The sequence below is a fragment of the Alligator mississippiensis genome, chromosome 4 (assembly GCF_030867095.1).
Source record: "Alligator mississippiensis isolate rAllMis1 chromosome 4, rAllMis1, whole genome shotgun sequence".
NCBI classification, from domain to species: domain Eukaryota; kingdom Metazoa; phylum Chordata; order Crocodylia; family Alligatoridae; genus Alligator; species Alligator mississippiensis.
In genome coordinates this window covers 162957731-162985378 of record NC_081827.1, presented here as the reverse complement: position 1 = coordinate 162985378, position 27648 = coordinate 162957731, and the positions used below count along the sequence as shown (strand labels likewise).

The following is a 27648-nucleotide window of genomic DNA, read 5'->3' as shown; positions in this document are numbered from 1 at the left end:
AGAAGCAAACTTCCTCAAGCCCAGAACACACCAAAAGGATCCAAACCGTGCCATGACAAGAAATGCAAAACCTGCCAACACACCTCCACCAACCCCACACTCACTATACCCCACAACAGAGCCATCAGCATTCCTGGATCTTACAGCTGCACCTCCAGAAATGTAATACATCTCCTCCAATGCGCCAAATGCCCTGATGGAAAATACGTAGGAGAGACCAAACAACAACTGCGCACCAGAATGAACACACACCGGAAATCTATCAAAGACAGGAATACCCAATTACCTGTGGGGGCACATTTCTCACAAGAAAACCACTCTCTCTCCAATCTCTCTGTCCTGATCCTCAAAAGAAACTTGCAAAACACTTCCCAGAGACAAGCCTATGAACTCCACTTCATCAGCCTGCTGGATACTAAAAAACATGGACTAAATATAGACATTGGATTTATGACACATTATAACCTGCCTAACATCTGACTCCCCAGGTCTCTCTCCACTATTCATCCCCCTTCTCTCTCTTCCCCCCCCACCCCCACCCCAGCCTGTCTCTCACCCATTGACTCCTTAATCTACATCTTCACTGACTGCCTGTCTTGTATGCATACCAGCCCAGCCCCTGGCTTTTTTACTTTTCATTCCATCCAGGAAGAGCTCACACCAACTGCTGAAACTTCTTTAGCCTGATGAAGGGTTTTTGAACCTGAAAGCTTGCTATATAACTATTCTCCAACCATTTGGGTTGGTCTAATAAAAGATATCAGATTCACCCAAGGAACCTTGTCTGCCAGTAACAATCGTGCATTAATGAACGGGTAGATGCACCCAATGTCCTCTTCCCTTTGTGCTAACCATGACCTGCTTTAGTCCCCTGTATCTGCAGTTCTAAACATTCATTTAAGGGGCTCTGCAATCTAGGGTCCCTGCCCTCAGCCATGGGTACTTTAGATTTGCCATAAATAATCACCTAGATTGACACCTTCCCTCAGTCCCTATGGCTAGTCACACCTCCCTACCTAACAACTGTGCTGAGGAACTTTCCCTGGGCCTGCCTCTCTATACTCCCAACATCCTCTTAGTTTTGCTCTAGTAGCATACTTTTCTGCCAGACCCTAGCTACATATTGCTTTTATCTAGCCCAGTAGTGCTGATCTGCCACAGACCAGAGTGCTGTTTAGTTGTAGGCATAAAGAAGGAAAAGAAACCCAAATAGAGTCACTCGTAAGTGTTGCTGTATCACCTGCTGCCTCATACGATTAAACTCTGGTTGCTGGTGTGACTATAAAAATAAAATTAAAAATGTAAGTAATGACCACTAGCATTCTGTGCCTAGAAGGGTTTATTCCTACAAAGCACTTCACTGAGGTGAGCCAATGCATTCTTTACAGGTGGGAAACCTGCTGAGGAAAAGAGGCCAAGTCACTTACCCAAGGTCCTGCAGTGCTCCAGAGTCGGGAGGAAAACCCAGCCATCCTGACTTCTTGTCCTCAGCTGCTCCTTCTTTAGATTATAGTCTCCTTATAGTTGGCATCATACCTTTACTTCTGATAAGCAGAGGAGGTAAGTTAATTGTGGCTGAGATTTACTTTTCTAGGACTATGGTACTTCACCCTTCCAAAGCTCTTTTTAGCAGGGAGCAAGCCCATGATCCTATAGTGAAATATGCCTCTGAAGAGTCTTTGCAATCTTTGGATTTAAGTATGTTGCAAACATTAATGACATCTTATAACCCTCCTAAGAACAAGATGTATTATTTTCTCAATTTCACAGATGAGGAAAACCGAGTGCTCCACATAACTTGAAGCAAGTTGCCAGGATGCTCATCAAGTCAGAGGTAAAGTTGTAACACAGCCTATTCTCGCAGTCCTTTTCCACACACAACAGAAAGTTTGCTCCTTGAGAATAATACTGTGATACCCACATGAATCCTTTCGTCACAAAGGATTGCTATGGATTATCCCAAGCTCCCTCTCCTTCCTTTAAGGAGCATAGGCTCTTCCAACCTGAACCCAAACCTTGGTCTAATCACTTGGGCTTTCCTATCCCTCTACCAAAGGACAAAACATCTCTCATACCAAAAATCCTCATGTGATGCTGTACAGGCTCTGAAACATTAGCAAGGATTAATATACACAACTACAGATACCAAACATGTCTTTCAGAAGCCAGCCACCGCTTTGATTTTTTTCACATGCTGAAGTTAAATGTTACAAGTGCTGTGATCATGCCCACACCCAGCCTGGAGTCACTAGTTCCAAATAATGTTTTCTGAGTATGCCAGAGGGACCACCACACCCACAATGAATCATTAGGCCAGGAGAAATGAATTAATCTTCAGCATCACTCTTAAGCATCCATCTTAGCAGGCCCCTATCCAAGGCTAAAGTACAGCTAAAACTAATGTTTTCTGGTAGGACAAGTGAAACAGCTGAAAGTTTCATCTATCATTTCTTTTTTGCCTGGAAGGACGATGCTTGTGATAGCATCAATAAGATACATTATGGTTAAAGGATGACAGCTGATCCCACCAGGCTATGGGGTTACTCAGCTGCAGACCTACCTCTGCCAAACTGTTGCCTCATTCAGAACCATTTAGGATGACAGAGTAGAAGAACCAGTTTATCCCGTCCTTCAGCAGTGACAACAAAATATTTTTCCTAATCACTTTCCACAGTTAGGCTACCAGCTGTGCCTACATGCCTGCCGTTCTTCCAGGGCTCCTGCACAGCTTAGAAATACTCAGCAAAGTGAACACAGACTGGATAAAGAGACTGCAGATTCTCTGCAGGTCAGGCCTGTTGGTCCAAAACAAGCTATTGAAAATACAAACAACCAGTATAAGCCATGGGGTACAGGCAGCAATTCTCCATAGAGTTCTCTGTAAGAGAGCTCACCCCCCATTTCCAAAGTCTCTCTCACTTCAGTATATTCATTGTTCCTTCCCTCACATGTAAAGCTGTGCACAGCTCTACCCTTGCCTAAATCTCTGCCCTCATCATCACCACCTGTGCACCACCTAACTTGCTTTCTTCATTACCACTTAAGCTTCATCCACCACTCGCTTCCTTTGCTCACTCCTGATCTCTCATGGCCCACACCTGGAACAGCGTCCCTAAACATGGACACAGTGCTTTTCCTCCCATCCTTCAGATCACTTCTGCAAGGCCACTAAACAAGGATGCCAAGTAATTCATTGTTTTAATTATCTGTTGCAGGATTGCTTGCCAGTCTAGTCACAAATTCACTGGGGCAAGAAGCTACACTGCTGCAATGCTTCTGTCTGCTAGCTCTGTTTTTAGTGTCTTATTCTTTGAAGACATTTATATGAGGAGTTATTTTGGAACAACTATTCCCTAGCATGGGGGAACTCTCTTATTCTGGAATTAGAGTGCTTTATTCTAATTTAGTTTAGTCTGGTTTGGATTACCCCTTTGCATTTGACCCATTTAGGATTAAATTAGAAACAAGGCTCTCTAATTCCAGAACAGAACCATCCTTACACCAGGAATCAATCCTAAACGGTTGCTCTTCTTTAAACTCAGACCCTACCTGAATTAGTTTCCCCATGTAAACAAGACCTTAAATTGTTAACTCTTTGGGAAAAGAAATGACTCTCCATACTTGTCAGCACAGTGGGGCCATGATCACTGGTTGGGGCTGCAGAATGCTACTGTAATACACACAATAACTGCCATGAGGCAAGAATCAGGACAGCAAGATCCTGGTCAAGGTAACAAGGGGTCACTCTCCCTGGCATTCTGCTTGGATGTGGCAGCACTGGGAACATCCCATACCTGTGACAGCCACGTGATTCAGATGGGAATATGCAATCTTCTGCAGCAAAAGGAGCTATACAAACATCTAAGACAGAAAGCCTAGTGTAACTCCCCTTTTAGGAACAAGGGGGATCCTGCCTGCATCTGCAAGGGAAGGGATGGGACCCAACAGAACAGGGGAGGACCTCAGCCAAGCAAACAAGTGAAGGCCCACTAAGCCTCCTGAATACAGGGTACAGCTCCCATGGTGTGGCTGCATGAGCCCTGCAGGCGGGTTGTGGCTGAGAGGCACCAAGCTGGAAATAGGGATCTGGGAACCAATGTCATGTGCATTGCAGCACCCCAAGAAGTCCTGGGACTGCCTGGGCTGGGGGCTGTGCAACCTGCTCAGCTGAAGAGGGCCTGAAGTGGGATAGAGGTGAGGGTTACTGGATGACAAGGCAGCACAGGGGTAGAGGTGGAAGGAGACTAAGGACCAGCCTCCAGGCTGAGGGGAGCATGGCTGGAAGGGGGGTGTGGGTGTGTTAGGGAAAGGGCAGGGGCGAGTGTGCTTGGGGTGGGGTGTGCGTGTGTGTTGGGGGGAGGGCAGGGAAGAGGGGAGCGTGGCTGGGAGCCGCGTGTGTATGTCAGGCGCCTAGAGGAAGTGCAATGGAGGGAAGGAGGTGAGATACAAGGGAGCGGGAAGCCGAGGGGAACCCCCGGCAGGAACAAGGCGGGAGGGAGGGGGTTGCGGAAGGAAGGGGAGATTGGAAAGAACCAATCGAAAGGGCGGGGGGGGAGAAACGCGCGGAGTCACTAGGAAAGACCCCTCCGCTCTCCCGTAGCACCGCGGGAGCGGGCTCACTGGCCCCTCCCGGAAGTGCGGCGGTTGCTAGGCGGCTGTTGCCAGGCTACAGCGGCGGCTGTTGCCAGGCCGGGTCGATGGCGAACGTGGAGCCAGAGGAGCTGGTCGGCACCTTCCCCAGCCTCATGGCCGAGGGCGCACTGCTCAGCCGGCGCGGGCAGCACAGCAAGGCGCTGCTCTGCTTCACTAACGTGAGGGCGCCGCCATGACACAGGCGTCATGAATATGCATGAGCGCTCCCCCCCCCCCCCCCCGGCAGGGTCAAGTGTCAGAGCAGGGGCCACGAGGAGGGGGCTTGAGGGGGCGGCCGCGGGGGTATTTGCCCCCGTGCCTGGAGCTGGGGCCCAAGAGGGGGATGCCAAGGGGACGGGGCAGGCAGTATTGGGAGAGGGGGGAGTGCTGCCCCTCTGGGGTAGCGCTCCCCACCCGCGCCACGGCCTCCCTACGGGGGGGTGGGACTGAGCCACCCCCCTCGCTACTAGCTCCCTCCAGCCTGCCAGCCGTAGGGGCAGAGCTGCCCGAGGAAGGCTACCTACATCAGCGATTCTCAAACTGGGTCCTTAAGACCTTTTCGAGGGGCTGGCTGGGCGCTGCTTGGTGTGAGCATGATAAACTAGAGGGATTTCAATTGGGCCTCCGTAGCGTTGCAGGTGCTCTGCCCTGCTCTGAGCTTTCTGAGCCCTTTGCAACAGAGGAGTTGCTCTGTTTCTTTTTTGGGGGGGCGGGAAACAAGTGGGAGACAAGAAAAGACAATTGGCATTTTCTGAGAGGTGCTTCGAGTCTCCGCAGGTTGACAACTGTTGATGGAGGGCAGGAGCTGGGACTCCTGGGTTCTGCTTTTGCCTCCCACTGCAGAGTCTCTCTCAGCACCTTGCCCTCTCTGTGACCCAGCTTTCCCCCTGCGGATTAATTACCTTTGCCTACCTTGGTGGGGAGGGAGGGTTGTGATGCTTGGGATGTGCCTTGAGTTTTTTGACCCAGAAGTCTCATCTACATGCAGTGCAGTTCTCCACAGATGGGTCCAACGTGTGTTTTCCATCTTGCTAAGCTTAGGCGACTGAGTACATCTCTGTGTTCGCACCCCAGGCTCTGCAGCTTCAAAAAGGGGATAAGCACTGTCTGGTTGCTCGCTCAAAATGTTACCTGAAGCTTGGGGACACAGAAAATTCCCTGAAAGATGCAGAAGCCTCTCTTCAAAATGACAAAACATTTTCCAAGGTAAAGAGTACTTGGGCAAGTGATAGGTGTACTGCCAGAAGCAAGGGGAAGCATCAGTTTCCTGCTTTTCCTACACTTTTTATTCCTGCACCAGGCAGCAATTTTTGTCTTGGTGGATTGTCTGAATTTACAATATTTAGTTGTTATGATCCTGTAATTGCATTCAGTTGTAGAGCTGCTACACTCTTTCGTTGCTAGCTCTGCTGCTTTTATAAGAGGACGTAGTTGTCTTGAGACATGATCATTTATCAAACTAAAATCCCACATCTGCCAGGAAGACTTGGGTTTCCATTAAAGTTAATTGGACAGGCTTAGGCTGTGTGCCAGCTAAAAATAAATGGCCGTCAATATTTACACTTGAATAGCAGCATGAGCCCAATCCTACTTTACTAAACCTCATTAGTGAGGTTTCCAATGAAGCGCAAGATAGTTACCTGCACAAGTTTCAGGATTGGACTTTATACAGATGAGGTACCATACAGCTCTGAGCACCATCCTGTGAATGATTCACTGAGTTTTGCGCCAACTGATTTTTCATCATTACAGGGACTGTACCAAAAAGCTGAGACCCTCTACACCATGGGTGACTTCGAATTTGCATTAGTGTTTTATCACCGTGGCCATAAACTACGTCCAGAACTACAGAAATTCAGATTAGGGATCCAAAAAGCTCAGGAAGCGATTGACAACTGCGTTGGAAGTAAGATGTGATGTTTTCTAGAGCCTGTAATCGTATGAAAAAGCAAGCAGTTAAGTAATTGCTCATCTGCTGCACTGTCTCATGCACTGTATTAGTTCCTCAAGTGCTTCAAACACCAGAGGACATTGCACAGTGAGGGCTGTCTGCTTTTTGAATAACACACATAATTGCCATTTTCAGCTGAGCTCTGGGACCATTCAAGCAGGATCCAACCCTTATTTTTGTCTTGGTGGGTTGTCTGAATTTAGAGCATTTAATTATTACCCTGTAATGACATTTAGTTGTAGATCAGACCCCTGTGAACTATGCTTTCATGACCCCAAAGTTATAAAGCCCCAAACCCAATAAATGCTCCAGCTAGAACAAAACAGAACAGCTCATTTGTTTGGCATCTTGCTGCTCTTCTCTCTGAATTTGTCCCCCACTGACTAAGATCTCCAACCTGATGTCCAGAGTAGGGTCAGAGTAGGTTAATCGAGGAAATAGGCAAGAAGGAAGAGTTTTTTGGTTACATCTTTTATTGGACCAACTGTATAGTTGGGAGAGCTGTTAGAAGGGCACTTGGTGCCCAAAACCTTGATTAACATCTTTTCGAACCATACAGTTGATCTAATAAAAGATATCACCCCCCACAAAAAAAACAAAACAAAAACCCTTAAACCTTCTCTGATATTTCAGGTTTTTCAAGAAAACTGTTTTGGCTACCTGAGACGCATTTTCCTCTGTGATCTTGGTCTACCACAGCTAGGTAGCCTGAGACCAGATAAACTGTTGATGATTAAAAGGAGGTATCTTTTTAATTGAATTCGGACCTAGATACCAGACATCAGTTCTGCCAGAGCCAAGAACAACCCTGTATTCAGAGTTAAAAGTAAAACTATCTTTTTCTGTTTGGCTTTTCCTCAATCATGTCATCACAGATGCACACAGACATGTACATGCAGCACACCTGCTCACAGAGACTGACACATAGCACACCTATTCAGACAAACAGACTTGCAGCACATCCACTTGAAGATAAAGCACACACTGACAACAGTCGCAGCTATGTACATACACAAGCCCAGATCCTCAAAAATATGTAGGTGCCTAACTTCCACTGAAATCAATTTTGCAATTCGAGATCAAAGCAAAGTGCAAACCTAGATGATCTGAATGCCCTGGATGTGCCTAGACCCCAAACCTCTTTCTTCCTGATGTGTCCTAAAAACACAGTGGAGGTTTTGCTGGTAGATAGGCTTCAGATTTCTCCTTAGCTGCTCTTTTGGATTAAACCATGCCAAATATAAAAACGGCAGAAAACCCACATTTTATAAGTATTTTAAGCACCTAAATACCTTTAAAAAACTGCATTGAAGCATTTGTCATGTTTGAAACATTTATAAAACTGAATGACTCTTACATACCTATAAGCGTCTGGGCCAATTACAAGGAACAATATATTCACTGATAAAAAGGAACAAGCTATTCACTAATCATGCTGTATCTCCTCGAGTCTGGAGGGGGTGGGTGGGGAAACCCAAGGGGCATGTTGCTGTTAATGTGTCTATATTTTGAAATGCTTAGGAAGCATGTAGACACTACCATGTGAGGGTCAAAGAGCTAGACATTCTGACTGCTTACAGATGTGAAAAAGAAAACAAAAAGATGCTTTAAACCCGGTGGACTCATGTGCCAAGCCCAGCTCATGCTCAGAAGAGGCATTGTGTTAGTTGGACGCAGCTCACTCAATATCTGCATAGATAGGGTGCTTTAGTGGGCCTTTTTGTCACTTTTATGTAATAGCTGATTGAATCAGCTATTAGATAAAAGCACCAGAAAGCCCTGGTGAAGTGCCTGATCTATACAAACACTGTGGAGCCAGGTTGAGCAACATGATCCTTCTGGAAGAGCAGTCTTTGGGGGGGGGGTTTAAACTTTTGTAAGCAGCCTCTGAGACTAGTCTTCACTGATTGCATTTCTCCTTTTCAGGAGGAAACGATTATTTAAATGAATGGTAAACCTCCTCCACAGTCACCCAACTAGCCTAGGAGTCCTGTTCATTCTCTTACTTGAGGAAATGCTCTGAGAACAATCTCCAAATCTCTTTTTTTTCTGACTCAGACAGAATAATAGAAAGCCCTCCCACATTTTGCATTTGTTGGCAGCATATGGACAGATAAGCTGAGATGACATGCAGTTCTGCCCTGATGTAGATGGATGTGATTAAGAAATTTATGAGCGGATTGGATCCCCTTGTGACTCAATTCAGTGTTTCCTTCCATATGTTTTGTTGAATTTGCCCGTTGCCACTCATCTTACATCTACACTGTAAGCTCAGTGGGACAAAGAACATCTGTTTGTTCCATGTTTGTATAGCACCTGGCACAATGTGGTCCTCGTCCATGACTGGGACTTGTAGCTACTGGAAGCAAACAAATACGCATACTAATAACAAAGGCAGGTGAGCTGTTTCCCTGAGATGCAATCCCTGTCTTTAAGCTAAGGAGGAGGATACAGAACTTACCACACATTTCAAATGCAATAATACTTGTTCAGCATTGTTTGCAATATGGGATTATTGCTTTAGCTTATTTATTTCTATTTTAATCTCTAGGGCTTCAGTGAGGCAATTCTTGAATGCTCACAACTATGTTTTCTATATCTGCAGGTCCTTCCTCAGTTAAACTGGAGAATAAAGGGGACCTCTGCTTTTTAAGCAGGCAGGCAGAGGTACAGTATGAACAACTTTCCAGGGAAGCTAACTAGAGCTACTCAAAGCTAATATTCTGTGATGGTTCGGTGATGCTAAACGAAGAACAGGCTAATATATTCAGTGGCCAGACTGATGTAGCTGCTGGTTTTAAAAAATTACCTTATTCCAATGGAGGCCATCAAGGGCAGTGCAAAAGACTACTTGCTGGAAAGGACAGAACTCTTGCTCTTCTGTAATGCTTCTTGGGTGTGAGTGAGCGAGCATATTTGTACTCGGAAATCTTGACCTCACTGTTAAAGGGCTGTTCTTATGCCCATTTCATTTTTTTTTTTCCTGAATAAGAAATTCAGCATCCTTAAAAGGTGTTGTGATGAGGCAGATGAGACAGAATTCTTAAAGCTAAGCTTCTCTGCGGACATCACCCTAGCCCTATGTGCCCTTGAGCTTACTTTAGTTTTGTTTGTTTGCAGAGCAAGAAAATGAAACAAAAACTTCCAGTCAACCTTGCAAGAAAGGATCAAAAACGGCTGAATAAACAGGAGCCCATTAGGAACACAAAGGCTGAACGGCAGCTCCTTGGAGAGCTGTATGCCGACAAGGCCTATCTAGAGAAGCTGCTCAAAGATGAAGGTCTTTCTCCATTGTATTTAACTAGATGCCACAGGTTGTTTCTCTTAACAAATCAAGTCCATTTTTATCCATTGTATGGGGGTTGGCAATCTTTTAGCAGTGGAGGGCTGAATTAATAGAGCTCCATCTAAGGCTTGTGACCTGGTTCTTGCAGATTCCCCTTACCACTAAATGCTGCTGCCAGTTTTCCCCTGCTGTTATCCAGGCTTTAGATGGCCTGTGGGCCATAGGTTCCTGATCCCTGCTTTTCACTGTTATTCAGTTGACCAGCAGGGGGCATTTCACAGTTCACAAAGCTTTAGCTCAAGTGCTCAAACTACAGCCTATGGGCTGGACCCAGCTCATGAAGCCATGTCATCTGTAGGGGTGTACTGATAAAGATTTTCTTGGCCAATACCGATAGCCAATTATTAACCAATCATATTGGCCAATGTTTATCCAATAACCGATTTACTCTGGTTAAAATGGCAGGGCTGGGGGTGGGACAGAGCCATGGGTGGTTTGTCCAGGAGGCATGGGGGCTGTTCCCCACTTCTGTATGCACCTGCCACCCCCTGAGAGAGGCATGGGGGGCGCATGCCCCCCCGGATTTGTGCACGGGGCGGATGTGGGCTGCCCACTGTGGGCTTGGGGCTCTCCGTTCTGCTGCCTTTGCTCCAGGGTCCCCACAGTGGCCCATGTCCTGCCTGCCCGGCAGCAGGAAGAACAACTCACCATCCCCACTACTGCTGGGCAGGCAGGGGGCGCATTGCCAGCATGGGTCTCCTGGGGCAAAGGCAGCAGAGCGGAGAGCTCCAAGCCCACAGCAGGCAGCCCATATCTGCCCTGTGCACAAATCTAGGGGGTCACATGCCCCCCCCCCATGCCACCCCTGAGAGGTCCACACAGTGGTGGGGAGTGCCCCTCCCCATGCCTGCAAATGAGCTGCCCATGGCTGTGTCCTGCTTCTTGCCCTGGTCCCGGGTCCCATGCACTGCCCTGGCTGGGCAGCACCCCCAACCCCACTCCTTCCCTCACTCTGGGGGCTTTAATCTTCCCTCACGATGCTCCTTCCTCCCCCATGTCCTTTTACCTCCATAGACTTACCTGCAGGGAGCTGCTCTCCACACTGCCTGGCTGTACTCCTGACCACGTGCATACATTCTGCTGCACACATGCACATGGTGCCCCCTGCGTCTTGCTCCTGGCAGCCCCAAGCAGGACCTCTTGCAGGCTAGAATGCTGCCTGCTAGGCCTGTGTGAGTAGGTAGCTATTCAATCTGGCTTTGGATCCGGATGCCAGGGATCCAGTCCGGAACTCCAGACTGGGTTTCTGCTTTGATCCGGCCAAAGCGGCTCTGAAGCTTCAGAGCCACCTTGGAGATCTGGCCATAGGGTATAATGGGGAATCAATTAAATATCTATAATGTTGTTTTTTTGTCTGATTTAGATGAAATTTGCAGAGGTGGTAACCTCTGCTGCCAGCACGAAGCCTGCCACGTTTCAAGAAGATTGGTGCAGGGGTTTGGGGGGAACTATACCCCAAATTCTTGAAAGCAAAACTTGTCACATGTATGTGTTACACCACAGGGGGGTGAAAACTGCAGGGGCTGTAGCCCCAGGTGAGGCCACAAAGCATGCCAAGTTTCAAGGCGATAGGCTCAGGGGTTTGGGGGGAACTGCACCCCAAATTCTTGAAAGCAAAACTCATGTCACGTGTATGTGTTACACCACAGGCGGGTGAAAACTGCAGGGGTAGTAGCCCCTGGTGAGGCCACAAAGCATGCCAAGTTTCAGGAAGATTGGTGCAGGGGTTTGCGGGGAACTGCACCTCAAGCTGCTGACAGGCAAAGCTCATGACATAGATGACCCTGTGTGTGTTAAGGCACAGTGGGCTGAAAACTGCAGGGGTGGTGGCCCCTGCTCAGGCCATGAAGCCTGCCAAGTTTCAAGGAGATAAGTGCAGGGGTTTGAGGGAAACTGCACCTCAAGCTGTGGACAAGCAAAACTTGTGACATGGGTGACAGTGTGTGTGTTAAGGCACAGCAGGGTGAAGGCTGCAGGGATGGTAGCCTCTGCTGCGGCCATGACATGACATGAGTTTTGCTTTCAAAAATTTGGGGTGCAGTTCCCTCCGAACCCCTGCACCGATCTTCTTGAAACTTGGCAGGCTTCATGCTCTCAGCAGAGGCTACCACCACTGCAGATTTCATCCACATCAGACAAAAAAACAACAAAGTTATAGATATTTCATTGATTCCCCATTATACCCTATGGCCGGATCTCCGAAGCTTTTCTGAAACACTTTGGAAGCTCCGAAAAGCTGCTTCAGAAAGCCTAACAAAGCCAGCGCTTCGATCTGGACATGCTGCTTTGGATGCCGAACTGTCTGAAGCTTCTCTGGATCCGAAGCAGGGTCCAAAGCCTTGCACAGCCCTACTGCCTGCCTGCAAAGGGAAATCCACCATTTTCCAAGGGAATCCAGGTATCCGGGGGCCCCCACCTCACAGGGGAAAGGGAACCCAGGTGTCCAGGTATTGGTAAGCATTATCAGTTACAATGGCCAAAAAAAGCCGATAATGTAAATTTCCCTTTTATCGGTGCTGATCCAATAGGTACTTGATATAATTGGTGCACTTCTAGGCTTCTGACCTATGGGGGACTCTGCTGCAGTAGCATAACTAGGATGAAGCAACTGGAGCAGCCGCCCTGGGTGCTAACTTCTGGTGGGGAGGCCAAAAAATAGGAACTGCTGTGTACGCACACTGGCGGCAACAACAAGAAATCACTGCTGCCCATGTGCATACCAGCTGCCCTAGGTGCCTGCCTGTGTACCTCTGCTCTGTGGGGAGCACATCTGCTCTGTGGGGAGTCCTATGGGGGACTACAGTGGCATATAGGGCCAGGCCACAGCCAAATCCAGTGTGTGGTGTTGGGCCAGCATGCGGGGTCACTCCCTGGCTGGATCTGGTGAGTGGGGCCAGACCAGCATGCTGGGTCATGCTCACAGGCCCACATCATAGTGGATGAGGCCTGTGGACCAACCCTGCACAAAGGGATCTGGCCTGCAAACCAGCCCTGTACCCCACTCATCTGGCCCATGGGACTGGGTAGATTGATCAGCATTAACTTATAGCTACTTTGCAGTAGCCTTAAGCCTGCTAATTCAGGTATCTGGATTAAGTCAAACTATTGAAGTTAGCATGTCAGACTCACCCAGGTCAGAGAAGTGGTGCCTCCAAGTCATCATTGAAGCCCATTGGCAGGGGCTAGTTCCAATGCTGTGTCTGTTCTGGGATTATTAGGGGATTTCAGTCTCAAGAGCTGTTGCATTTTGGCACCGGCACTAAAAATATTCACAAACAACCTGCCTCTTCAGCCTCCCACATTAAATTGTGCCTTAACTCTTCACAAACATTAATCCTCTTTTCTGGGTTTGCCTTTCATTAATTTCTAGACTTGATCAGAAGCAACACAAAGCAGGGGATGACAGTGGAGGATCTAATTTTGGGAGGCATTAAGTACCTGGACACCCGGACTGAGTTCTGGCAGCAGCAGAAGCCCATCTACGCCCGGGTGAGAGACCGCAAGCTCAGGCAGCAGAGGTGGATCCAAGACAAAAAGCGCAAACCATCTGAGGTTGCCAGACACATTGTGAAGAGCATGGAGGATATTGACATGTGTAGGTGTCCCAGGTAGAAGAGGCAAAAGCATTATGATTGGGCTATATTGTTCACTGTGAACAGTTGACCCAATCATTAGGAACAGGTGCATTCTGGGATTGCCATTAACTAACAGTAGCAAGAGTTTTTTTAAATATTTGTTATGCTGTTTCTTGCCTTTCCCAAGGCAGTATGTGAGGTACAGGACTGAAAACATTTGCTTTTTCTAGCTTCTCTATACTTGCAGTGCTTTACAAAGTAGTGTTTTAGATACTAGTTCTATTCAGGCAAATGTTCCATGCTTAGCAAATGCCTCTAGCAAGCCTGGGATATTCAAAGCTGTGTTATTGAGCAAGGTCATTCTCTCCATTATTAGGAAAAGTAATATTAGGCAGATATGAAAAATCTGTACGGCAGTGATCTGGAAGGGAGGAGAGACTAAGTCATTTCTGTTCAGTGTATCTGTACCATATACTTTATAACTCATGAAAACTTCAGCCACCAACACTGAGGTTCAGTTACTTTCAGTTGCAACAGCATTTCCCTCAGCTAATGCAGATGACAGAGCCCCACAATACAGAGTGCCAGTCTAAAGCCCCCAGCCTGGTCCCAGGTGGGATAGGTAACAGAGTTATATGCGTGCTTGGTAGGATTCAATTTTTATTGATAAATGTTGTTAAATGTTAATTTCACCTCACACTCACAGACCGATTAAAAAATATTTTAATTGTTAATAATTGAAAGGGGATGTAAGAAAAATGATGGCTGATGGAATGTGTGACGACAGGGGGGAGCAATCCTACAGAACTGTGCTGACTGCAGTTTGGACTGCAACACCCAGAAACCCCAGGGGACTGGGAATAAAGGAAGAGGAAAAGACAAAATAGATGAGGGAGCTATGGGCAAGTAGAGCTGGGACTGATGGCAGCTCTGCCACTCAGCTGGCAGCAGTCCTACAGTAGTTACGCTTGTCATTAATAAATTGTCTGTCCTCCATACCCTTAATTTCACACAATCCTGAAAGATTTAAATCTATAAAAATCAAAATGAATGCTTCAAAAGAAACAACAATATTGTCCATCAAAGTTATTAAAAAATAAAAATTGAATTCTGCCAAGCATAGATGGACTGACTTGTATAAGATGCCTTTTAGTGGTTGCATCTGGCACTCAGTTTGGAGGCCAAGAATTCATAACACTTTCAACCTCTCCCTTCCCCCAATATAGATTAGATTTTGGCAATTTATCTGACTGTGGGGCCCCCACAGTGCAGAATGCAGTCAAATCAGAATCCTTCTTGCACTCACATTTTGTTGGTATTTTGCAGCCATTTTGCACAAGTGTAAATATCTCTTTAAGCTACATGACAGTGAGAATCAGGTTGTGTCTTTCCTAATACGGCTGTGCCCGTGAGTTGGTACTTAGCATTCCTTCTTCTTTTCCCCTAGTGTTGACCAGTGGCTGCCCTGAAGGAAGCTGTAAGAAAGCAGAACATGTGCTAAAAACAATTAAAGGTCGGGCTGATGTCGAAGTTCCCAACAAGAACGAACTGATTGGAAACCTCTACAGCTGCATTGGGAATGCTCAGATAGATATGGGACAAATGGGGGCAGCACTTCAGAGCCATAAGATGGATTTGGAGATTGCAAAGGAAAAGTGAGTGTCCAGATGGGGGTTGCGTGCAGAAAGGATGCAAAATGTAGAACAAACCCTTGTTCAGAGGATTTAGCTTATATGCTGACTGGAGAGGAACACAAACCAGTCCAGAGTGATACTTTAAAATTCTGTAGCACTTATTACCTGGGAAACACAAGAGGCACAACAAACAGTCATTACTCATAGTCCCCTCTGATTTATCCTCATCACCATGCAGAGGTTGAGCAAGGAATTTTAAGTGGCCTGGCCAAGATCACATACTCCTTGATTCCTACTCCCACACTCTAACCTATAGACCAGGGATTCCCAAGCTGTGGCACCCATACTCCTGGGGGTACAGCAAGCCATCTCTGGGGGGTACATGGGAAAAACTGTAATAACGGATTTAATTTTCATAATGATACTAATAATAATTGGCACTTAAGGGGTTAAAATATAAAACATATGCTGGTAGGTGTATGTGGGCAGCTGGTAAATCTGGAAGGGGGTTCACAATAAGAAAAAGTTTGGGAACCTCTGCTCTAGACCATGCTTCCTCCTGAGAGAATGTGGTGATCTGATTTCAGTGTAGGTCCTCTAGGAGTCTAGGAGGGGACTTTTTGAGAAATCATTTCCTTTTCAGTCCTGATGTCAAGCTGGAACTATTCAACAGGACACAGGCACTCACTCATGCAGAAAATGTCCTGTGGGCTGTCTCAGGCAGAAGAGAGTGGCTTTATTTCACCCTTTTCATAACCTAGTTTTGCAACGCCCTTGTCAAAGAAGTGAAGTGGTGGTTTGAAGGGAGGCTAATCTGTTTTATGTCTTCTGGTGATATGATAAGGGGGAGAAGTGCCCTCTAGTGGTTCTGTGGGTAAATCTAATATCCCTCTACTGGTCAAAGCTCAGGGCAGGAGTTGCAGGATATGGTTCTGTTCGTCACTTCTGCTGCCCAAATAATACATTTCTCTGCCTGTTTCCTCAGAGAAAACCTGGCCCACATTTGATGAGGGGAGTGAGCACTCACATATTAACATTTGTACAAAGTCCCTGCTCTTTGGGCTTTACTGTTATAAACTGTGTGGCCATTAGCACTGAACAAAAGCTCACACAGAACACTGGGCAGCAGAGCTCATTCTTGAATGTCCCTAGCAAGAACCCTGAGGCTCTGCTTTTCAACTCAATAAAACAGTTACCTGGGTTTTTACTTTATCCTTGAACAGCCACCAAAAACAGTGATAGCCCTTCTTTTTACACATCGTCAATCAAGGGGGTTAGCCCTGACAGTGGACTAAAGTCAGAAACACAGCCTTCTCATGTGTAGCAAGAGGATCCCAGTTGAGCCAAACTGACAATCTTGTGCTCTTTCCATTGAACATAGCACTGACTCCAAACAGGATTGTCAGCACTGTCAGAAATAACAAGCTTGAGTTTTATGTTTCATAAAACAGTGGCTGGATCTGTAAAGCTACATTTAGAGAGAAGTGATTTTTTGTGAAAGACACCAGTTTTAAAGGGGCACTATCAGTTTGAAATCTAGTGAATGTATAAAAAAAGGGTTTAAAGTATTTTAAGTACTGCATCTGGCCCTTACTCCTGGAAATGTTACAATCTTTCTCCAGTTAAAAAAAGTTCCTCTCTCCCATGCTGCTGTTTGAGAGATCCACATAGGGAATTGTGAAATGACTATGCACAAAGGCTGTCAAATGCACAAAACAACCAAATGGAACAGTTTTTTCTTTAATCTCTTCCAACTCTACTAGTTGGGGTGTTACTTAGAACAGCAGCAGGTAAAACTCTCAAACAACAGCACAACTTTTACATTGACAGTGGACATGTCTATGGGAGATGCTTTACTGTGAAGTAGTGTAGTTTACTGCACAGTAAGCATGTGCAGCTACACATGCACATGTTTACTCTGTAGTAAACCTTGCTAATCGTGCTAATTACTTGTGAGCAGTTGCTGTGCAGTAGCGCTCGTGTAGATGCCTGACCAGGAGCAAATCTGTTCCCGGTCAGGCAACCACCAGCAGCAAGTCCCCTGTTCCCGGTCAGCCGAGCCCCCTGTTCTGAGTTCGCGATCAGGGAGCAGGGACTGGGAGATCCCTTATCATCCAGCCCCCACTTCACAATCGTGATCAGAGAGTGGGGGGCTGGGAGATCCTCATCTCTCAGTGCCATCTCCATAACAGCAGAGATAGGGATCTCCCAACCTGAGCCCCATGATGGTGAAGCTGTCTGTGGGAGATAAGGATCTTCCAGTACTGCCCCCACAGTCGCAGAACTGACGCTGGGGGCTCCCTGCTGGCAGGGGCTGGGGAACCTGATCTCACCCAGCTCTGCACTTGCAGAGCTGAGCAGGGAACAAGCTCCCCAACCTGTTCCCTGCCCAGCTCTGTGCTCAGCAGAGAACAGACTCTCCAGCCCCCATCCCGTGATTGTGGAGCAGGGGCTGGGAACTGTCCCAGTCAGGGGCAGGTCCCAGCCCTGTGCCTTGATTGAGTGATCAAGGCACAGGTCTTGGAAAGAGCTGCAGGGGAGGGGCAGGTCCTAGACTCTTGCTCTGATCTGCCACTGGGGCGGCTAGCTGTCTCCTGGCCACATGCTCCCTGCTAGCCCCTGAGCTAGCAACCAAGGGGAGCCTAGAGCTCCCTCTTGTGGTGGCAGGGGCCCTGTGCAGGGCTACCAGAAGTGGGAGCAGTTTGCTGCTAGGAGCAGCAACTCTGCTTCCCCGTCCCTGCATGTGTAGACGCCTGCCCAGGAGCATTTACTTGCAAGTAGTTTACTCGCAAATAAACTAATCTCAGATCAAATGCATGTGTAGGCATGTCCAGTGTTCCTTTAATACTGTCTCAAGAAACTCACTCTGTTTTGTGAGCTGCACTGAAAGCAACCATCAAAGAAAATACACAAGGCTGGAGAAAAGGCAGGCCATTTTAGGAACAAGACTATTTTAAGGCTTCTTTCTCTCCTTTCAATACAGTGATCTGCCAGATGCCATATCCAGAGCCCTTGACAATATTGGCAGAGTTTATGCCAGAATCGGCAAATTCCAGGAGGCCATTGACACGTATGTAAAATGCAGAACATAAAAGGCATGAAAACATTTAACATGAAATAGATGTGGCCACATTAACGTATTCAGTTACATGGGCAACAAGGAGGATTGCTAAAGCCAGTTGTGATATGTATCTACCACTAGAAACTGGACTGAGACTTGGAGGTCATTTTATGCAGGCCACCAAACAGCTGTCAGATGACAATAATTTCAATCATTCAGTTCAGTAACTTCAATAATTACAAATATTGATCTTACCTTGACTCAAACTAGTAGCACAGGCTTTGTAACCCAACAGCAGTCCGCATGCCAGACTTTCTTAAATGTTTTCTTTCTAAACATGTAACAGGTCTCAGTATAACATACTTCCAGTAATAGCACCTGAGGCCCTTTCTTTAAAAAAAGAAAAGAACAAGATCCAGTATCATAGAATCATTGAGAAGCAGGGCTGGAAAGGACCGCCAAAGGTCATCTAGTCCAACCCCCTGCCTGAAGCAGGATCATCCCTATCCAAACCATCCTATACAATCCATAACCTAAACTCTTCTTAAAATTGCCATCAGCCCTGACATAACACAAGACATAACACCCTAACCTGCCATAGATAAAGCAGGGGAACAACAGCAGACAGCATCCTGCTTCTATAAAATGTTGTTAATATACACTCAGGAGATCCTAGGTAGGGGGCTGTTTCCCACTACAGAGGAAGGCAAACACTCCCCCCCCCTCCCCCCCCGGTCCATACCAATATGACCATGGAATTAAATTCCTTCCTAACCCCAAATATGGCGAACAGTATGACCCTGAGTGGAGGGGCAAGACCCTCTAGCCAGGAACCTCTGGGTTTAAGTCCCAGCAGGACCACTGGTGCACCCGAGTCAAAATCCCCAGCCTTGGCTATAGCCAACACCCAATGCCCCTGAGGAAGTTTAAAAACACCCAGACATATGTAGCATAACTGAATCCAGGTGAGAGCAATATAAATAACTTTTATTTTCCTATGTGAAGATGGGAGGAGAAGATCCCAATGGCAAAAACCAGCCTGGAAAAGACATGGTTATTCCATGAAATTGGCCGGTGTTACCTGGAGCTAAATCAAGCAACAGAAGGCCTGGAGTATGGTGAAAAATCCTTGCAGTCAGCAGAGGAGGAAGGCGATGTTGAATGGCAGCTCAATGCTAGCGTGCTGGTTGCACAAGCACAAGGTAAAGCCACTGAACTTCGCCTTTGAGCTCACAAAGACCCTGGCCAATCAGCAGCCTAATGAAAACACCCCTCTGGTTAGAGAACAATGAAAATAAGCCTGTGGCATGTCATTTAGAGCAAACCTTTTCATGATGGCCTTAGTTGTTTCATAGGATACTTCTCTTATTTTTGGTCCAGAATTAAAATGGATGTTTGTTTATTCCAGTGAAACTTGAAGATTACCAGTCTGCGGTTATGAACTTTGAAAAAGCTCTTGAGAAGGCAAAGCTCGTTCATAATGATGCAGCTCAGCAGGCCATCATCATTGTAAGCATGGGCAGATCTAGAATTTTGAAAAGCGGGGTGCAGACAGTCTGGTGCATCATATTATATATAAAGCAACACACATTTTTCTCCAGTTAAAAATAAACTAGACACTTTTCTAATATGCTAGGGGCCTAGGCTATATTATGCAGTTTAAGATTGAAGCAAAAATAAATATAACTTAATTGGAATGAGTTAAAAATAATTGGCAGAGTTGTGAAATAAGAGCGTCATGACCAGGAGCAGCTAACAGATAGTAGAATTGCAAAAAACAGCTCTAACTGTATATGAGGGAGAAAAGGTGGGAGGGGTGAGTCCAACTGAAGCATATTAAGGGGTATTTTTGCTGAAGTAACCCAAAGAATAGTGCAGTCAGTATCAGGGAGGAAGAGTACCTTTATAGGCACCAAAGGAGCAAGTAGTAGTGGGTGAGAGAACAGCAGTGGGAAATGGGACATGGTTTTAAACAGGCCTGTCCTACACCTGCATGTCTTGGTTTGTTACTAAGGATCTTTGTCCCCTTTAGGCTCTAGATGATGCAAACAAAGACTTCATTGAAGAACTGAAAGTAGAAAAGGAGAGAAGAGATTCTTTCAAAGGTACTGGCTGGTTCAATTATAATCTTCTAAATTTAGAAAATTCTGCCTTTCCCTTTCTTTTCTACCTCATTTTCCCTATAGGACACTTGGCAGATTGTCCATCCCCAGTGATGCTAATGAGTCCAGAGTCTGCCATGGCCTTGCTCCTGCACTGCTTGCAGTCCTGGCCTGCTCAGGACCCAACACAGGATCCCTCTAATTTTTCCTGTAGTAGGAAAATAAGTATTAATTTTTCATCGGTGATGCAGTGCTATTCACAGTGGAAAAGCCCAGGTGAACAGGATCTAGAAATTTGTGCCGTAAAGACAGAATTCCTCTGTTGGTACACAGAGGCAGCTGGACAGTGGACACTGCTATGGTGTATATTTTCACCTGCTCTAAAAGTATCAGAATCACAGAAAACGAGGCTTGGAAGGGACATCAGGAGGTCATCTAGTCCAACCCCTGGTTCAAAGCAGGACCATCCCCAACTATATCATGCCAGCCAAGGTTTTGTCTAGCCAGGTATTAAAAACCTCTGCATGTGAAACTGTTAACTTGGTTACAACTCATGGCTTTGCTTTTCATCACTGACGGTCAGAGTTCCAGCTGATGTAAATCAATGTGCCTCTAACTTCAGTGGAGCTTTGCTGATTTGCTGAGGATTGGTCCTGATTGTTACAAGGTGATACTGCATGTTTCCAAACAAAAGACATTTTCCAAAACCAAAAATAGCTATAGAGCAGGGGTGGGCAAAATATGGCCCGCAGGCCAGATCCAGCGCACGCTGCCCCACATGGACCCACATGGCCCCACATGGACCTGAGTCCTCACCCAGTCCTGCTGGGGAAGCCACCACACTCCCACCTGTGCCCATCAGCCCAGGCCCCAGCGCACAGCTTTTGGTGGGGCTGTTCTCGGTACAGCTGTAGCCAGTTGGGTGCTGCTCTGCTCCCCTCACCTCCAGCAGGAGCCGTTCAGCTGAAGCTTCCCACCTGTCCACCCACCCAGAGTGGCACAGCAGGGGCAGAAGCAGGAGGAGCTGCTGCTGCAGGTGAGGGGAGCAGAACAGGACCTGGCTGGTTGCAGTCGCACTGGGAATAGCCCCACCAGAAGCTGCACACGCTGGTCACAGCCCAGGCTGGCAGGGCTGTTCTGCTCCCCTCATCTGCAGCTGCAGCTGCAGCTGCTTCTCCTGCTCCTGCTCCTGCTGCACCACACTGCCCCAGATGGTTGTGGGGGAAGCTCTTGTCCAGTGGGTGGAACTCCAGCTCTAGCTCTCAGCTGCCTTCCACCTGCTCTGCCTGCCTGGAGTGATGAGCAGCCACCTGTGGGTGGGCAGAGCAGGTGGAAGGCAGGCGGGAGCTGGAGTCAAAGCTCGACATGCTTAGCAGGAGCCACCTGGCTGAAGCTTCCCCTCCACCCCTGCCCACCTGGAGCAGCACAGCAGGAACAGCAGCTACAGCCACAGCTGGAAGTGAGGGGAGCAGGACAGCTCCGCGGGTGCAGGCCCCAGCCAGTGCACACACCTTCTGGTGGGGCTGTTCCCAGTGCAGCTGCAGCCAGCTGGGTGCCGCTCTGATCCCTTCACCTCCCAGTGACAATGCTAACCCGGCTGGCTGCAGCCATACTGGGAACAGCCCTGCCAGAAGTGTGCTGGCCAGGGCCTGGGCTGGTGGGTATGGGCAGGAGCATGAAACAGGTTGCAATGCGGAGTGCTGCAGGGGCCGCCTTCAACTGGGCAAGCTCAGCTGCATGCGCTTCCTGCCTCCTCTCACCCCCAGCTGGCTCCCAGGCAGCCCTCTCTACACATATGCCCCCTCTACACATCCCTATACACTCCCCATGACTCTCCTCCTCCATGGGGCAGGGCGTGTAGGGAGAGGATCATGCCTGCCCCACTCCTGAACACTGCTCCCCACCCACCCAAAGCCCCACAGGATTTTTGGTGAGTTGTTGTTTTGGGGAGGGGGTGCTGACCCTGTGACAGTGCATGAAAACTACCTATGTGGCCCTCAGGCCCAAATAATTGCCCATCCCTGCTCTACAGCCTAAATTCCACAGATGGGCCTGCTAAGTTTCAGCAAAACATGAATGTATAAATGTGTGCAAGTGGGAGATATGCAGGCATGGCCGTTGAACAGAGAAGAAAGAAATCTGCTTAAGTAATTTATATCCAGTTTCCCATCATCACCTAAGCATCTACATTCCCTGGGGAGAAGCAGCAGCATGACATGTCAATGCCAGAGCAGCCAACATGTGTGCTGAAATGTTGGTAGAATGACCCACAAATATCATTCCTAGTTTGATTAGGTTTTGTTAAATTAAAAAATTTACAGATAAGAAAACATGGCATCTTTTCCCCTTCCCTGCATGTGTAAGTGAAGGGATCTCTAAAGGGATTACAATTTCATAGTGAAGGGAAACTCAGTTTAAAAATTATCTTGAGCTGGTTAGTTTCTTAGCTACCTCTGCTGAAAGCCTGAAAGAGCAGAGGTTGTGCTAAAAGAGAGGTTAGCAGATGAATTCCCATGGCTTATCTATTTAAGTACGGTATCACGTTTGCACTGTAGGTGGCAGCATTTCCAAAGTTTCTCTGTCACAGAGTCCCTTAAGGACAAGTAGCTTATTTCAAGCACTTGCTCCTTTCAGATGACAAGCTTCTCTATAAGTGTGATGGCAAAGAGAATCTGTCCTGAGATTCTTGGTATATACCCCAACAGGGACCACATGGAAGCTGACATTGGGCCTGACACTCCCTTCACTCTTATGGTGTAAAACAAGCAGAACTCCACAGTACATAGTAAAACTGGTTTAAGGGCAGGCAGGAATGAGGGTGAGGGGTATACAAGAGCACTGATGAGAGGGATTTGTGGGGAAAGCAAATGACATGAGAGGCACAGCTGTAAGACACAAGAATAGCAGTTGGGGATGGGCTTCACAGAGTATAGAGAATCACCATGGCCTCCTTGTGAGAAGAGCTGTACCTAACAACAGGTAATGTGCCAAAAATGGATCATTAAAAGTTTACATCTGTTTGAGTACATAGAATTGGGACTAAAAACATCTATGCCCTGACCCACATTTAATCTAAATAGTCAGTGCTCCTTATATACACAGCACTCTCAGGTCCTCTCATTTTCACGGTTTCTAAATGTCACTGTTAGGGCTGCTATTAAAAGTCCCAAAAATGAGAGGACAGGGAGCCATGAAACAAACTAGCCCCCATTGAGGTGGATCCAGAGGGAGTGTGGCAATGTGGTTGCACCTGTCCTTTCAAATTATGTGGCAGGAGCAGAAGCTGGGGACCATTTTTAAGTTCTGAAGAAGGTAAGACTTCCATCCCTGCCCCCGACCTTCCCCTCCCCTCCAATTCCACACCTCCCCTATGTGCCTCTGCCACTGTCCCTGACTGACTCAGGAACAAGGGAAAGTCCAGAGCCCCTCCTGCCCCACTCCAACTAGGCTGCACAGGGAGCCAGGCTTAGCCAGGGACAGCGGTGGCAGGAGCTGGTGGGTTCTCCCTCCCTGCCTAGTCTCCCCGAGTGTTCCTTGCTAGCCCATGAGCAGGTGTACGTGTAGGCACAGGCACAGGGTAGGGGAGCTCATCCACCGCTGCTGCTGTCCCTAGCTGAGGGTGAGAATGGAAAGGAATGAGCACAGACGGGAGAGGAGAAGGTGCTGGAGAGGTGGAATATAAACTTACCTGATCTGGTGTCTTTCAAAAGTCCCAGCTATTGCTTCCATGGCACAGCCTGCTCTTCCTGGTGCAAGGGCAGGGGAGAAGGAGCCTGGGAGTGGTGGGCACAGCCACCCTTGCAGCATCAGTCACTGCTCCACACATCCCTTTACAAAATCCCATAGCTGCCTGTGGTTCTTCCCATCATTATAAAGTTTCTAATAGCTGCCCTTAGCTACTTCCCTTTTACTGCTTCTGCCACAGTTAAAAGGGAATACAATTATTAACAAGGTAGACAGTTATAAATAGAAGTATAGATAAGTTGCAAAGTAAATAGGAGGATTGAAAGATACTTTACACTGAAACAGTCTATACTTTCACCAGATAGGAGAATACTGGAATTTGTTACAACACAAGTATTAGGCAATACACTGGGACTACCATTGTGCTATACAGTTAAACAAATGATATGGTTATCAGGTATGCACTTCAGTAGACTACACTGTATGTTGAAATGTTACAAAATGGAACCCTTTTTACACTCTATATATGTTATATATGGTGTATTTAAAGCATGAAGTCTTTATTTATGCTAGTCTATATTTATGCCAAAACATAAATCAATTATGTACAAAATGCAAATGTGATAGATAGATCCTCAGGTAAAACACAGGGTGATGGCCTCACTCTGCTTCTGGGAAGACAGGTGTGCAAAGCCTTGGATTTGACCTTATTGTATAATAAAGTAAAGATATAAAATTGATACAGTGTTTTACACACATGACTATTATATCTGAATCTGTGTCTTTACAGTGTTTGCCATTTATTTGAATATCATAAGAATGGCATCAGTGGATTATTTAAATTATAGTTTCAGTCTCATTGCTGTTTGGCCAGCTGTTCCACAGACTGTGAGGCTTTTGTATCCCCTGCTTGCAGTTTGAGGCCTTGATGAAGGGCTAAGTGTGGATGTGTGTGATGGAAGACTAGGGCACTGTGCACACAAATGAGTTAGTGCAAAGTCCTGTACATTATACTTTTACCTTAGCGCATACTAACTCCCCGTGTAAACACTTTATAATGATTGCTAAGAATACCTTTGCATGAGGCACCTTAAATCAGAGTAAGTTACCACACAGTGAGCATGTCTACACAAGATATTTACTTCAGAGTTGACTAATTAGCTCCACAGTAAATGCCTTGGTGTCTCCAGGTGCAGGGCAATTAGGCTAGCATAAACTACTGTAGTTAACTCTGAAGCAGGATAGTACTTGTACATGCAAGTACTGTCCTGTTGCAGTTTTTTTACTCTGCAGCAGCACATGTGTAGATGCTCCTACTGGCTAGCCCTGCACTGGAGCACACTCATGACAAGCCAGCCCCTGTGCAGCATATTGAGCTGGGTCAGAGCAGCCCCAGGCTGGCAGGCTGACCCCTGGGGTCCCCTGCCAGCTGGGGCTGCTCCAACCCAGCTCAACATGCTGGGGGCCCAGGCAATAAACCCTGGAGTTTATTGCTTTGCATTAATTGCACGTGTAGACGTGTCCAGTTTGTGCACACCAAACGGCTTCCAAGGGAGGTGGTGCTCTCCCCTACTTTGGGGGTCTTTAAGAGGAGACTGGACAAGCACCTAGCTGAGGTCGTCTGACCCCAGTGCTTTCTGCCCAGGGCAGGGGGTTGGACTCAGTGACCTACTGGGGTCCCTTCTGACCCTAACATCTAGGAATCTGTGAACCAAGGACATCCATAGCACTGAACAGCCACTGCTCTGTTAGACCATACCCTTGCTTATTGCACAGTAGGCTTCCCATTTAAACAAGGCTACCATACATTCTTCCGTTAAGCCCTTTTGGGTAGTAACCCTCCCCGCCTCCTCCAAATACCTGAGTTACCTAAGTAAGGCCAAAGGAAGCACTGCACTTGAAACTAACAATTCTTCTTTTTCCAGCATTCTCACCTGCTTTCTCAGCCCCCAGATGGCCACCTGGAATTCATCTTTTTTTTTGGCATGACCAGTGAATTTCAGAGGGCTGCAACTTGCCAGCTCCCAGTTTCTCATTAATATCTATCATGCAGCTTAACTTCTCGCACCAGCAATGAATTTCACCTCTTGAGACAAAAAAAGTAAGAGGAAAAGAGGGGTGAGTGGGGCACAGTTCTGCTGCCCCTATCCCTCTTCACCTATTAAAATGCAACCTGCAGCCAGAAAGTACAGCTCCATTCTCTGCTAGTGCTTTGCATGTGGGAACTCTTCTGCTTTGTTTAAAAGCAAACCCTTCTTTTCTCCCCAGATTTTGGCTATGTAAGTGAATATTTCTTTGAGAAGATAAAGAGCAGACATAATATGGAGCAAGAAAATGACAAACAAGAGGAAAGAGAACAAGAGAATGAGAGAAATGAAAAAGAGAAAGAGAATGAGAGAAATGAAACAGAGGAAGAAGAGAATGAGAGAAATGAAAAAGAGAAAGAGAGAAATGAAAGAGAGGAAGAAGAGAAAGAGAGAAATGAAAGAGAGAAAGAGAAAGAGAGAAATGAAACAGAGGAAGAAGAGAATGAGAGAAATGAAACAGAGGAAGAAGAGAATGAGAGAAATGGACAAGAAAAAGAGACCGATGAGAAAAATGGACAAGAATGTAATGAGGTAGAGAGAAGTGGAGAAGAAAGGTTGGAGAGTGAGAGAAATGAAAGGGAGGAAGGAGAAGAGGAGACAGTGAGAGAAGAGGAAGAAGATATAAAGGAGGATTTGTCTGAACAACAGGGGGACATTTCCTAGAGTTCACCTGTAGGATTAAAGTCTGTGTTGGTGTGCTGACTTTACAACTTAGTGCCTTTTACTTAGACCAGGTCTATCTTATGTACTTAGGCACCTGAAAAAATGTCTGTAAGGAATCACACACCCTAGCAGATGTTACTACAGCAGCAAAACCACTGGTTAGATGCAACTTTACTGACAAAAAGAGCATTTTGTTAGGTTACTTAGTGCTGTTTGTAGAGATGACGTAGTAGCTATGTTGGCAGAAAAGCTCCCATTGACACATGCTGTGCCTCCAGAAGGGGGCTCTGCCAGCCTAGCTATGTAATGGCAGAGACTCTTCTAATGTAGATAAATAATCCCTTGGTGTGAAATTGGTCCTGTATTTCCCTTGGACATTCATTCCGCACCTTTATGTGAGCGGCCTCTGGTTTTTGCCACCCCTTTGAATTATTATTTTCTTTTTCCATTCTAAAGCCCTTCAACTGAAGGTAATTTAGGTTCCTGCCTTGGACCGAGTTTCGTTAATTCTCTTCCTGCCTTTCTACCCAGACATCAGGACTCTGATAGGGAGTCAGACACTGACTGAGAGCACAAGTCTGCATCTCCTGTGCAGGCACAAAGTTTCACTAATGCTAATGGAATCTACATGTATTAAGCTGCAGGACTGGGATCTTGTGAATATATTTGATCCAGTAGTACAGTGGCATTCTTGGCAAAATGAGCCGTGTATCTTCAGTCAGTGTCTGCAGGGTGTGATCAAAACTAGGCACAGCTGCTGTTTTTGTAACAACCGGATAAGTTAACAGTGTCTTTGCATATCTGCTGAATTTGAATCCAGTGTGAAACCTCCAATCGGATAAAGAACGTTAGTTTCATTCTGACTGGTAAATAAACAAAGGCAAAGCCAGGATGTGACGACTGACAGCCATTT

The 27648-nt window shown here is 46.7% G+C and overlaps 2 protein-coding genes across 4 annotated transcripts in view; one reads left to right on the top strand and one right to left on the bottom strand.

Moving 5' to 3' along the window:
• ACLY (ATP citrate lyase) overlaps positions 1 to 1510 on the bottom strand; it is a 58909-nt gene extending 57399 nt beyond the window's left edge. The window contains exon 1 of the mRNA XM_059726948.1: positions 1428 to 1510. The gene's annotated coding sequence lies outside the window, so the exon portion shown is untranslated. The remainder of the gene's footprint in view (positions 1 to 1427) is intronic.
• ODAD4 (outer dynein arm docking complex subunit 4) lies at positions 1474 to 27627 on the top strand. Of its 3 annotated transcripts, XM_059726943.1 has the most exons (13): positions 1474 to 1560; positions 1771 to 1834; positions 5707 to 5838; positions 6385 to 6538; positions 9189 to 9250; positions 9704 to 9863; positions 13300 to 13524; positions 14952 to 15159; positions 18122 to 18208; positions 19205 to 19401; positions 19608 to 19708; positions 20232 to 20304; positions 26254 to 27627. In XM_059726943.1, exons 2-13 carry the CDS (start codon positions 1817 to 1819, stop codon positions 26733 to 26735), a joined length of 1899 nt encoding a protein of 632 aa, XP_059582926.1. In that variant the 5' UTR covers positions 1474 to 1560; positions 1771 to 1816; the 3' UTR covers positions 26736 to 27627. The 3 variants fall into 3 exon arrangements, with proteins under 3 accessions (XP_059582926.1, XP_059582927.1, XP_006264631.3); XM_006264569.4 differs by lacking the exons at positions 1474 to 1560; positions 1771 to 1834 and adding an exon at positions 4618 to 4811; XM_059726944.1 differs by lacking the exons at positions 1474 to 1560; positions 1771 to 1834; positions 6385 to 6538; positions 9189 to 9250 and adding an exon at positions 4617 to 4811.
• The last annotated feature ends 21 nt before the right edge of the window (positions 27628 to 27648 follow it).